This window comes from Lottia gigantea (genome assembly GCF_000327385.1).
Source record: "Lottia gigantea unplaced genomic scaffold LOTGIsca_148, whole genome shotgun sequence".
In the NCBI taxonomy this organism is placed as follows: Eukaryota; Metazoa; Mollusca; class Gastropoda; family Lottiidae; genus Lottia; species Lottia gigantea.
The window spans coordinates 241,747-256,290 of NW_008707761.1; the positions used below are offsets into that span (position 1 = coordinate 241,747).

General features: G+C 36.8%; 2 protein-coding genes across 2 annotated transcripts in view; one reads left to right on the forward strand and one right to left on the reverse strand.

Annotated features, from left to right (window-relative positions):
• Positions 1 to 7,189, forward strand: part of LOTGIDRAFT_205196 (hypothetical protein) — a 26,846-nt gene extending 19,657 nt beyond the window's left edge. Inside the window, exons 7-9 of the mRNA XM_009050261.1 lie at positions 4,935 to 5,157; positions 5,508 to 5,662; positions 6,723 to 7,189. Of these exons, the coding sequence (XP_009048509.1) occupies positions 4,935 to 5,157; positions 5,508 to 5,662; positions 6,723 to 6,954 (610 nt within the window). The 3' untranslated portion in view covers positions 6,955 to 7,189. The remainder of the gene's footprint in view (positions 1 to 4,934; positions 5,158 to 5,507; positions 5,663 to 6,722) is intronic.
• Positions 7,190 to 8,097: 908 nt separating this feature from the next.
• LOTGIDRAFT_98676 (hypothetical protein) lies at positions 8,098 to 8,427 on the reverse strand (the record flags this gene model as incomplete). Its single annotated transcript, XM_009050263.1, has 1 exon — positions 8,098 to 8,427. A coding segment is annotated over one exon (330 nt), but the record flags the coding sequence as incomplete, so codon positions are not given.
• Positions 8,428 to 14,544: the final 6,117 nt, after the last annotated feature.

Sequence of the window (14,544 nt, forward strand, 5' to 3'; positions counted from 1 at the left end):
AATTTCATTTTTGTTTTAAATGAAATGTTTATTTTGTCTGATTAAATTAAAGGAATACATTCAAGGTCCAAAAACAAATTTTGTAAGAATAAACTTTTATGTAATTATAAAAATCATCATGTATGTTCTGTGTTTTACTTCTGTATCTTACATATAGAGAAACAATCTAGATAAACCTATATCCTACTCTATAGTAAGCTAGAGTAACAATCTAGATAAACTTATATCATACTCTATAGCAAGCTAGAATAACAATCTAGATAAACCTATATCCTACTCTATAGCAAGCTAGAGTAACAATCTAGATAAACCTATATCCTACTCTATAGCAAGCTAGAATAACAATCTAGATAAACCTATATCCTACTCTATAGCAAGTTAGAGTAACAATCTAGATAAACCTATATCATACGCTATAGCAAGCTAGAGTAACAATCTATAACAAGCTAGAGTAACAATCTAGATAAACCTATATCCCACTCTATAACAAGTTAGAGTAACAATCTAGATAAACCTATATCATACTCTATAGCAAGCTAGAGTAACAATCTAGATAAACTTATATCATACTCTATAGCAAGCTAAAGTAACAATCTAGATAAACCTATATCCTACTCTATAGCAAGCTAGAGTAACAATCTTGATAAACCTATATCCTACTCTATAGCTAGCTACAGTAACAATCTAGATAAACCTATATCCTACTCTATAGCAAGTTAGAGAACAATCTAGATAAACCTATATCCTACTCTATAGCAAGCTAGAGTAACAATCTAGATAAACCTATATCCTACTCTATAGCAAGCTAGAGTAACAATCTAGATAAACCTATATCCTACTCTATAGCAAGCTAGAGAAACAATCTAGATAAACCTATATCCTACTCTATAGCAAGTTAGAGAACAATCTAGATAAACCTATGAAATCTCCAAAAGAATTACGAGGTTCTCTTCTGATTTTCGTCTCCTTGACGAAACACCAGTCTACATCTGTCAGAGGCTAGAATGGAGACAGGTGTTTCGGTCTAATCTCTTGTAAATGAAGTTATATGATAAAGTAGTCGGCTAATCTCGAGATGGTTCCAGTAGATGTGGTCACTTTTTAAAATGCATGTATTGTCAGTCATGAATGAGATGGACTTTTTCATTTTCATTTTACACAGCGACAATACGATCAGTGGTGGCGCCAGCCTCTCGAGACGAGGGGGTACAAATAGGGAGGGGATACATTTATTCAATGGGGGACAAACTATTGAGGCTGAATTCAAAATGCGGAAACTCTGTGCAGGTGTCAAAGGCGAAAGTCGATGGTGTGTCTTATCCTACGAAAATTGTCGAAAAATTGAATTGATGTAGTGCATTCTGACACATAATTTGGTTCTAAAACGTATAAAAAAATCATTTTTAGATTTGTTGAAAATAAAGTGGGGTGGGGAGGGAGGAGGAGGGGGGGGGATAGGGCACATTAGGGGAATATAAAAATATTTACAAACCAAATTAAATAAATTAATATTTTATCGTCCAAAAAGCAGGAGCAATATAAAAAAGAACCTTCAAGTGTTTCGAAAATAATAAATAATATAATCGAGCACCCAGCATTACTATAATGGTGAAAATCATGAGATACAACCAGATTAAATCATGTTTGACTTAACAAACCTTAAAAACTCATACTATTATATTACTTTTATTTCATCAAAACATGGAATTAGGATGCGCTGCTTTTATTTGACATGATTAATGGATTATCTCCTCTTACAATATAATGATGTGACATAACGATACGATATTGGTCAACATAATATTACCTACAATAAATTAATCTGTAACTTTCTTAACCCTGTGATGTCGTAATATGCCTTCAATGACCTCGTAGTCAAGGTTTTGGAAACTAAGGGAATGAAATCTCAGACTAGAGAGTATAAATAAGAAAAATAAGTTGTAAAAATCAGTTGAGGATTTGGTCTTCATTCAGTCAACTAACCAACTAGAAGAGAGAAAATTTGACAGTTTTTAACTTGTTTTGTATCAGAAGGAATTACTTCAGTTCTATACAAGTAAGTGAAAACCTTTTGTAAAGAGTTTTCAATATCAAAAACGTCGTAAATTATACCTGAAAATATTTCTATGTTATTTATATCTATGCATCTACGAATATGTATCTATGAAATTGATTTAAAAGGGTTCATTATCATAAAACAACGGATCAAAGACCCTGAAAGGTGTAATAGAAAGATAAACGTTGAAAACCTCTGATCTAATCCGATCTTTCTTTCAGTTTTCAGTTAATTAAAGATGGCTTTCTCTGATATCACCAGAACTCCTCGAACACCCAGACTCAGTCCCATGATGCCAAGCATGTTACCTTACGCTGGTGACAAGACGACAAGCCGCCATCTTGGAAGATCTCTGGGCATGGGTCAGGCTCAAGCTTATTATAATCCTGCCAAGTAAGTCGGATAATTAGATATTACGATAAGCCGCTGGTAATTTTGGAGTATATTGGTCCCATTTCTTATGCAATAATTGATCATTGTGGCAAACCTAGTGGTGCCCCTCTCCCAGTAAATTTCAAATTTCTAACTATTTTACATAGTGCAAAATTTGTCTGTGCCACCCTGGAAAATTTTGTGGCCCCTGCTCGACCCCTTACCTTATGTTTCCTAAAACGCCAAAGAGCATACAATTGCATTGAAAGTACTTAAGTAAATCATGTACAAGCTTTGACATTGCCTTAGTAAATCATGTACAAGCTTACCAGTCAAATTCATCTAAATACAAGTATGTCCAAAGAATTAGAATTCTATTTGAAAAAATATTTATGCAATGGTGAAACCAATCAAGATCACTCTTTGGCAATTCTAGCATGCCCTGGTTATGTTTACGAATCTCCTTTCGTGGTGGATTAAACACCCGAAACACACAATAAAGCTCGGTCCGGTACTCAAATTTTAACCCCAATCTTCTTTTTATTTCAGTAAATCTGTGTATAACAGATATTCAGTTGGTGATTGGGGCCAGTCTAACAATTCTCACTTTAATCTCTCGTCTAAAGAAAGATCGTATGGAGAACGATTGAGAGCTGACGCCTGGAGAGCCATTCAGGAGGCTGATTCTAGAACTAGAAACAGGCAGAATGAAGTCACCAAACGATTAGGTAGGTTATTCATAGATCTGTCGTTTGGAGTTTACGATGGCTGTTTCAGTTTTTATCGAGTATTAGCTTATTGTATCTGGAGTTTACGAAGACTTAGTAAAACATTATCGAGTAGACTAGCTACCTTCGTCAAGACATTTTAAATTCATCTTGACTCCTTGTAGAAATCTTCATTTAATTTCAATCATTGTCCAAACCGCTGACAATCTGTACGAAGCTATTGCAACGGTATTTTGATTTTCATCAGGTGAACGAGTGACTGATATCGCCTTCTGGAAGAGTGAATTAAACACCGAAATCAACCAAATGGCGACTGAGATAGAAAATCTAAAAGAATATCGTCGAGTTTTAGAGAAAGCATTAGGTGATACTGCTAATCCATTACATGTAGCTGAAGAATGTTTGATGCATCGTGAAAAACGACGAGGTATTGATTTGGTTAATGATGATGTGGAGAAATCTCTTATTAAGGTAATTTATAATAAAAAATAAATTTAATTCAAAAACATTAAGGTCGGGTTAGAGGCTATTTGCCCCCGTTTCCAAACCTGGGATGTTTCAGCCCCTGGGGGTGAGGGTCTAGGGTGTCGGGGGTGTGGCAAACTGGAGTAGGAGAAGAATTTGTTTTGAATTAAGAGAGCACCTCACATCATCACATGCTGGAAATGTGGATGAAACAAATTTCTGGGGGTGTGAAAGGTCCAGGTGATTGCTCCTGGGTGTGAAGGCTAAGAAAGGTTGGGAACCACTGCTATATGCTGATGGAAATGATTTCGAATTTCCCTCACGACTGAAACAATTGTGACTTTTGATTACACTATCGGAGCTGGTACAAGTTATAATTCAAACACATGGTCGTGAGCTGATGGATTAGTGAGTGGCTATCTGTTGAAGGAATAGGGTGCTAGAAAAATTGGAATCTCCCATACGGCGATATCATCTTGAATTTTGATGACACTATCGAAGATACAAAGCTTTTAACCTTCATGACTTTGACACTTGTTAGGCTGGTACTACGATTGACGAACATATCCGGAAATTGGCAATATCTTGCAATGAGTTTTAAAAGTTTCTGTTTTGTATTTTATCTAACAGGAGGTACAGTTGATTAAACATTGTCAAGGAAAGATGAAACGTGTTTTAGATAAAGCCATGGCTCAACTCAAGTGAGTATAAAAATTGAAATGTATTGACTTTTACCTCATACCATACACAATCAACAATCTTACTGAATGATTGTTCCGAGGATCAAGTATCAAGTAATATATCCAGATGAACGATGGTATTTAATTGTAGTCATGAAATAAAAAAAATCTAGGAGCAATCCTTTTAGCAGATGGTGTACACTGTAAAATTTAACTGTTAAATGTTCCTTCTGTCAGAGTACTTAATGAATATGCACACTGTAAAAAATAACCGTTAAATGTTCCTTCTGTTTCCAGAGTAAACCGAGCAGCCCAACATGCTCTAGAAGTCGACTGTAAAGATAAACACCACGCTCAACATCTTGATGACAGAATGCAACAATTAAAAAATTCTTCAGCTGGTATCGGATATTTCCCCAGTATTGAAAACGTTGATAATACGTAAGTTAATATTAGTTTACCCATACCAGATTCTAGAGCTATTCACAAGACTTGCACTACTAACAGTATATAGTTTACAGGGCCCGGGACATCTTTGGCCAGTGGCGTATTTAGAAGGGGGACAATTGCCCCCTCCCCCTTCAGCCATTGTCCGCAGCTGGAATTTGATCAAGTCCTTGTTTCATTTTACAGTATCACAATCCCTGAATCATGGGCGAGATATACTCACGAGAATGTCATCAGATCTCAGAAAGAACGAGCAGCTTCAGAAAAACTCCGAGGTGAAATTGACAGCTGTATGAGATCCTGTGCCAATGAAATGTGGAGTATCTTTAACGCTGTTAATAATAATTTCAATATGAGAATCCATGATACTACAGACGCTAGAAATAAGCTTCAAGCTCATCTACAAAGAGTAAGAATTAATTCTATTTGTATTGGGACGGGCATCATAGTGACTAACACTAAAGATCAAACTCTTCTGAGAAAATGTTTTTTTGAATCAAATAAATGTCATTTAAACAAACTGTGAACACGTTTTCTTACGTCAACATTCATTTTGCATGGTGATACCTCCAGTTTTCAAAGAATGTTCAAAAAGCATTGTCTAGACTGGCATCAACCATTCTAAAACCAACATGAGCTTTCAAGGAAACTGTCAATAAGCAAAATTCTTGGACACACACTGAATATTGGTTTAATAAATAAAATTATTGCTAATTCCTAAAACACAAGCATTCTAAACTATATCTTTAAATATTTCAGACGATGCAAGAAATCTTCGACATGGAAAGAAACATCCATCTGTTAAGAAAAGCCATTCAAGATAAAGAAAATCCAATGAAAGTGGCTCAAACTCGACTTGATGAAAGAACAAGAAGAATCCATGTTGAAGTCTGCCACGATCCTGTCATGAAAACGTAAGTTGACGATTCTTGATATACCTTGCAGTGAGAGAAATTTTGACAGGAGAGAAAAGCATAAAATCTTTAGCATGAAATATCTGATCTATTTTTATGATGGACCAGATACTTTACAAACCTGTATGAATGATAAGAGGCGTATTGTTATACACTTTAATCGTACGAGGACAGTCAGATTTTATCAAGTGGTGCGCATTATGTTCGAAATTATACGGTACCCCTACCCCATCCCAAACCGCTGTCTCTCTCTCTATCTGTCTCTTATACCAAACCGCTATCTCTCTCTATTTGTCTCTCATACCAAACCGCTGTCTCTCTCTCTCTATCTGTCTCTCATATCAAACCGCTATATCTCTCTCTCTCTGTCTCTCATACCAAACCACTATCTCCCTCTATCTGTCTCTCATACCAAACCGCTATCCCTCTCTCTATCTGTCTCTCATACCAAACCGCTATATCTCTTTCTCTCTCTGTCTCTCATACCAAACCACTATCTATCTGTCTCTCATACCAAACCGTTATCTCTCTCTATCTGTCTCTCATACCAAACCGTTATCTCTCTCTCTATCTGTCTCTCATACCAAACCGCTATCTCTCTCTCTATCTGTCTCTCATACCAAACCGTTATCTCTCTCTCTATCTGTCTCTCATACCAAACCGCTATCTCTCTCTCTATCTGTCTCTCATATCAAACCGCTATCTCTCTCTCTATCTGTCTCTCATACCAAACCGTTATCTCTCTATCTGTCTCTCATTCCAAACCGCTATCTCTCTATCTGTCTCTCATACCTAACCGCCGTCTCTCTCTCTATCTGTCTCTCATACCAAACCGCTATCTCTCTATCTGTCTCTCATACCAAACCGCTATCTCTCTCTATCTGTCTCTCATACCAAACCGCTATCTCTCTCTCTATCTGTCTCTCATATCAAACCGCTATCTCTCTCTCTATCTGTCTCTCATACCAAACCGTTATCTCCCTCTCTATCTGTCTCTCATACCAAACCACTATCTCTCTCTCTATCTGTCTCTCATATCAAACTGTATTATCTATTTCAGATTAAAACATGAAGTTAATGATATCAGAGAATCTATTGCTATTTTAAAGAAGAGTCTCAGAGAATCTGAATTAAGTTTAGCTAGGTTGATGAAAACTAAAGCTGTTTTAGAAAATGATATTGGGGTGAAGGAGAATTCCCTGAAATTAGATTCTCAGCTGTGTATGGGAATGAGGAAAGGTTTCCCCATGGATCCTAAAGTTGGTCCAATCTTCCAGATGCCAACTTGTTAAAAAACGTCAATTTATTCATATTTAATTAATCTTTTATTTTTATGAAAATTTATTGCCACATTTAACGCTGGACTCCAATAATTGGACTTTCGTAAAATCAAAATTTCATTTCGTTTTTAATCAGAAATTTTGGTTGAAATTCTTTTGAAATTATAGTTTAGATTTTTATGTGTAACAAAATGAAAAATAGTTGTATTTTGGGCACTTTATCTGCAATAAAATCTAATATACTTATATAAGCTAGTTTATTACAATGCACCGAAATAAAGGCCCAGATCGAGTCAGAAATGACTGGTAAATACAGTCAAATCAACAGTCTAGAGCTCTAGTCAGACGTGACTGGTAAATACAGTTAAATCAACAGTCTAGAGCTCTAGTCAGACATGACTGGTAAATACAGTTAAATCAACAGTCTAGAGCTCTAGTCAGACATGACTGGTAAATACAACCAAATCAACAGTCTAAAGCTCTAGTCAGACATGACTGATAAATACAACCAAATCAACAGTCTAGAGCTCTAGTCAAACAAGACTGATAAATACAACCAAATCAACAGTCTAGAGCTCTAGTCAACCTTGACTGGTAAATACAGCCAAATCAACAGTCTAGAGCTCTAGTCAGACATGACTGGTAAATACAGTCAAATCAACAGTCTAGAGCTCTAGTCAACCTTGACTGGTAAATACAGCCAAATCAACAGTCTAGAGCTCTAGTCAGACATGACTGGTAAATACAGCCAAATCAACAGTCTAGAGCTCTTGTCAGACATGATTGGTAAATACAACCAAATCAACAGTCTAGAGCTCTAGTCAACCTTGACTGGTAAATACAGCCAAATCAACAGTCTAGACCTCTAGTCAGACATGACTGGTAAATACAGCCAAATCAACAGTCCAGAGCTCTAGTCAGACATGACTGATAAATACAACCAAATCAACAGTCTAAAGCTCTAGTCAAACATGGCTGATAAATACAACTAAATCAACAGTCTAGAGCTTTAGTCAACCTTGACTGGTAAATACAGTCAAATCAACAGTCTAAAGCTCTAGTCAACCTTGACTGGTAAATACAGCCAAATCAACAGTCTAGACCTCTAGTCAAACAAGACTGGTAAATACAACTAAATCAACAGTCCAAAGCTCTACATTGAAATATATTGGTAGGATTGAGAGTCTTTATATGTTTCTTTAAAACTTGTAAATTCTTAAATGATTTACTACAAACATCACATGTAAAGGCTTTATCAATTGTTGTATGTAAATCTATATGACCTGATCGTTTATAAGACTTACCACAGACATCACTTTTGAATGGTTTCTCTCCAGAATGAGACATCAAGTGATTCTGTAAATGACTACTCTGAATAAATGATCTACTACAAACATCACATTTTAAAGGTTTCTCTCCAGTATGTTTCCTTTTATGAATTTTGAGTGAACTTGGTTTAGTAAAATATTTACTACAGACATCACATTGATGTTTTAAGACTGGAAGTTTTACTGGTTGTTTTGGAACTGTTATAAAAGGCAGTGTTTGATTATGGTAGATGTTATTGATTGTTTTATTGTGTTGTCTGCTTTGTTGTGAATTCATTATGTTAACTGTTCTATTTTTACCTGAAACAACAAGAATTTAAAGACACCTGTAATTAAAAAGTTTAGAACTTTATATAGGTTAAATTACAACTCATCATCAGATTTCCAAACTGGCTACTTGGCCAATAGAAATTATTGTGTATATTTAAGTAGTATAGTTTATTTATAGAGCATGTATTGTTTAATCTTATCTAAGTACCGAATATTTTAACTACTATACTTTTATACTATACTACATTATTATACACTAGGATTCATATTCAAAATAAAAATAGACAACTGTAGACTATCATTTATAGACATATTTCAATCTATATCAAATACAGTGTACTCTGTGATATCTGACAACTGTAGACTATCATTTATAGACATATTTCAATCTATATAAAATACAGTGTACTCTGTGATATCTGACAACTGTAGACTATCATTTATAGAGATATTTCAATCTATATAAAATACAGTGTACTCTGTGATATCTGACAACTGTAGACTATCATTTATAGACATATTTCAATCTATATCAAGTACAGTGTACTCTGTGATATCTGACAACTGTAGAGTATCATTTATAGAGATATTTCAATCTATATCAAATATAGTGTACTCTGTGATATCTGACAACTGTAGACTATCATTTATAGAGATATTTCAATCCATATCAAATACAGTGTACTCTGTGATATCTGACAACTGTAGACTATCATTTATAGACATATTTCAATCTATATAAAATACAGTGAACTCTGTGATATCTGACAACTGTAGACTATCATTTATAGAGATATTTCAATCTATATTAAATACAGTGTACTCTGTCATATCCGACAACTGTAGACTATCATTTATAGAGATATTTCAATCCATATCAAATACAGTGTACTCTGTGATATCCGACAACTGTAGACTATCATTTATAGACATATTTCAATCTATATAAAATACAGTGTACTCTGTGATATCTGACAACTGTAGACTATCATTTATAGAGATATTTCAATCTATATAAAATACAGTGTACTCTGTGATATCTGACAACTGTAGACTATCATTTATAGAGATATTTCAATCTATATAAAATACAGTGTACTCTGTGATATCTGACAACTGTAGACTATCATTTATAGACATATTTCAATCTATATAAAATACAGTGTACTCTGTGATATCTGACAACTGTAGACTATCATTTATAGAGATATTTCAATCTATATAAAATACAGTGTACTCTTTGATATCCGACAACTGAGTATTCCGACATTCTGCGTAATCCTACATCATTTTCTGGTCCCGATTGATTTCTTTCTTAGGCTAGTATAATAAAAACTCTGAGTACTCCGGCACTCTGTACATTCTGAATTACGAATCAATCGCTTATTTTATTGATAATCCGAATCAAATCACATGAAAACAAAAGATCGCTGAACTAAATTATTCTGATTATTTGAAAAATTACGAAACTGAAAACTATGTGGTGGGACAATAGAAGTACAAGCGTGTATTGTGAAGAATAAACCCACTGTAATACTGCAATGGAATTTTTATCTTATTTAAAAAACAAAACTTCTGTCCATCATTCCTTGCTTAATATTTTCTTTCGAAATTCCACTTTCCCTTTTCTCAGGGCAGAGGATATTTGCCATCCGGGTGCCAAACAATTATTCACCGCCCTTATTTATTACTTGCCACTCTTGTTCCTCTGGAGAGTGGCATTAGTATCTGTAAAGGTTATAATGTACCAGACATTGTCATGTTAAAATGAAGTCACATATTTCCTATATATACTGCCTTTTTTCGATTGAGAATATATTCAAGTTATGGAGTTAGTGCCTTTTGTCACCTACTAATCATAATAAGTATTGTTCAAAGATTGTTAAAGATATATCCTATAAAATAAAGCTTGAAATTCTGATGCCAAAGGTTGAAATAAGTGATTTTGAGCAAATATTGGAGTTACTGCATTTGTCTATGTCCAGTCTAAACACTAATTTTCAATTCATTGGAGAAAAAACTACGCAAATAACTGCTAGTTAACATTAATAATCGCGTTCCCATTGAATAGTCAACCGGTGCTATGTCAATTCGCCACCATACTTTTTCGGAACACTTCTATGAAATTTAGTCTTGATATACGCGGCTTTATATTAGATATAAGGGCATTCTGTCAGTGCTGCAGCACTAAGACCTGCACAACTTCCGATCTTAATTGCCAAGGAACGCACGACAAACGTTCTTTAAGTGTATCATAGTAAACTAGTGTCCAAAACAAACGATACCAACTTATTTTCGAAATTGTTTTTTACTAAGTGAATTGTCTAATATGAAAACATGCCAATTCGTATTGCACATCCCAAACACAGCATAGTCGATAAAAATACCGGGAACACGTGATCACTTCCGGGAAAAAACGTAAATTTCGTGAAAGTGACATTCCCTCTCTAGCATGTTCTGCACGTGCATAAAAACTGTATAAAACGGCTGATCATACAAGTTGATATCACAGCAACAAAAAGAACACAAGATATGCCACGTTTGACAGCCATCGAGAGAGAAAGAGCCGTTGGAATGGTCCAACAAGGAGCGACACACGTCGACGTCGCCAGAAGGTTGGGCTGCGCACGCATCACTATCACCAGGTTGATGCAGCGGTTACGTCAGACAGGTCAGACGTCAGACAGGTCCAGGAGTGGAAGACCACGAGTAACCACGCCCCGTGAAGATCGTTACATCCGGGTATTACACCTGAGGAACCGCACCGTAACAGCGACGTCCACGGCGGCTACAGCACTGGGACACAGGATCAGTCGACAGACCGTCTACAGGAGACTACGGCAGTATGGTATCCGGCCACGTCATCCCTACCGCGGACCGCTCCTGACGCCTCGACACCGGAACAACTGACTGATCTGGGCCAGGCGAGTTCGACGTTGGCAACGGCGGGACTGGGCACGTGATGAGAGCAGATTCCTCATCTTCAAAAACGATGGACGGCAGCTTGTATACCGACGATTTGGTGAACGTTTGGCGCCTAACTGTATCCAATAGGTCCGGCCGTTTGGAGGTGGAGGGTTAATGGTTTGGGATGGCATATGTGGTGACGTCAAAACGAGGCATGTCGTAATTCGTGGAAACCTGAATGCACAGCGTTATATTGATGACATCCTACGACCTGTTGTGGTGCCCTTTATTCAGCAACAGCCTCGTGGACTCCTTTTCCAACATGACAATGCAAGGCCACACACAGCAAGATTGACACAGAACTTCCTTGCCAACGCCAACGTACAGGTTTTGCCATGGCCCGCATGTTCGCGGACATGAATCCCATCGAGCACTTATGGGACCACCTCGATCGGCAAATCCGACGTCGCCGTGTGCCTCCAGTCAACGTCCAGGACTTGGAACGATGTCTCCTCGAGGAATGGCAACGCATCACTCCCAAAGTCATCAGACGTTTGACGGCATCAGTCCGTAGGCGTGTTCTGGCATGTATTGATGCTCACGGTGGACATACCCGCTACTGACTTGACTTTGTGACGTGTGGTGTGACATTTCCCGTTGTTTCTGTGATCAGTGCTCTAACGAAATGTTCTTTTTTCGACCCCACCCATCTTTAAAGGCTTGTCATATTGGTTGTACAGATTTTATTGAAATGAAATTTTTGTACAGATGTTGTGAAAGGATTTCTCAAAAGCATAACACCAATCCTTAACTTCTGCATTGTTTAGTTTTTCTTTTATGTCGTTGCAAACAGGTGGTATCGTTTCTTTTGGACACTAGTTTATATTATATTATGTATATAAATTTAGTTCAGAAAATTTTGAGAAAAGGCTGCTATAATTCTAAGTATGCTAAGTAGGCATGCTATCGTAGAACATAATGTTACAAGTGAACGTGACAGAGACTGGCGTTCTCATATCTTGTAGATCTATAATATATCACACAAACAAACACGAAATTAAAACGTTTTTCTTGTTACACCAGCAGTTTTTGTTAAATTTACCACCCCCAGCTCTTCTTTACCACCCGTAGTTCTTCTTTACCACCCGTATTTCTTGTTTACCACCAGTAGGCCTATTTCTTGTTCACCACCCTCAGCTCTTGTTTACTTTTCTAGCTCTTATTTACCACCCTCAGCTCTTGTTAACCACCCTAGCTCTTATTTACCACCCTCAGCTCTTGTTAACCACCCTAGCTCTACTTTACCACCCGTAGTTCTTGTTAACCATCCTAGCTCTTGTTTACCGCCCGTAGTTCTTGCGTACCATCCTAGTAGCTCTTGTTAACCACCCTAGCTCTTGTTTACCACCCGTAGTTCTTGTGTACCATCCTAGTAGCTCTTGTTAACCATCCTAGCTCTTGTTTACCACCCGTAGTTCTTGTTAACCATCCTAGCTCTTGTTTACCAACCGTAGTTCTTGTGTACCATCCTAGTAGCTCTTGTTAACCATATTAGCTCTTGTTTACGACCCGTAGTTCTTGCGTACCATCCTAGCTCTTGTTTACCACCCGTAGTTCTTGTGTACCATCCTATCTCTTGTTTACCACCAGTAGTTCTTGCGTACCATCCTAGCTCTTGTTTACCACCCGTAGTTCTTGTTAACCATCCTAGCTCTTGTTTACCACCCGTAGTTCTTGTGTACCATCCTAGTAGCTCTTGTTAACCATCCTAGCCCTACTTTACCACCCGTAGTTCTTGTTAACCATCCTAGCTCTTGTTTACCACCCGTAGTTCTTGCGTACCATCCTAGTAGCTCGTGTACCATCCTAGCTCTTGTTTACCACCCGTAGTTCTTGTGTACCATCCTAGTAGCTCTTGTTAACCATCCTAGCTCTTGTTTACCACCCGTAGTTCTTGTGTACCATCCTAGTAGCTCTTGTTAACCATCCTAGCTCTTGTTTACCACCCGTAGTTCTTGTATACCATCCTAGTAGCTCTTGTTAACCATCCTAACTCTTGTTTACCACCCGTAGCTCTTGTTAACCATCCTAGCTCTTGTTTACCACTTCCAGCTCTTGTTTATCACCAGTAGTTATTATAACGACTTCAATATATTTGTTGAGATTATGCATGAAATAAAACTACATTCAACTCACAACGTTTTTATGATTAGAATTTTAAGTCCATTACGAGTATGATTGAACGGGTCGTTTCGTACCAAATATGACCATTTTCGTACCAACAATAAACTTGATTATATTAAAGGCCAACCATAGAGTACTTCTAATAATGGTTTTATTTTATTTGAATATAAAAGATAAAACAATTGGAGGTATCCATTGATATTTTTGATCATGCTAATAAAAAATTGCTATCCAAGGGACTGAACAAATAACTTTAGAGCCTACTGACCACAAGTAAATTTGCTTTCTATCATCAAATGAAATGAGTTTTACGTCATACTATTCTGCACTATTCTATGTGGGCTAATGGAAATGGGCAACGCCATGTGGTGTACAATGAGGGTAATTTTGCCAGGACAGCGGCATTGGTCTACTCTATTTCCAATTGTCGAGGGATCTTCAACATGCAAATACTGAAGCATGCAGGGCCTCGGTTTATTGTCCCATCCCATGTCAGCCCCTCTGACCTACATCACTGACAGGGGGAAACCTGGTGACGTATTCTCAAAAAGATCTTAGTGCTAGGATATCCTAGAATCAATGTTAGAAGATAAGAACCTAGGATATCCTAGAATCAATGTTAGAAGATAAGAACATAGGACATCCTAGAATCAATGTTTGAAGATAAGAACCTAGGATATCCTAGAATCAATGTTAGAAGATAAGAACCTAGGATATCCTAGATTCAATGTTAGAAGATAAGAACCTAGGACATCCTAGAATCAATGTTAGAAGATAAGAACCTAGGACATCTTAGCTCTAGGATATCCTAGAATCAATGTTAGAAGATAAGAACCTAGGACATCCTAGAATCAATGTTAGAAGATAAGAACCTAGGATATCCTAGAATCAATGTTAGAAGATTAGAACCTAG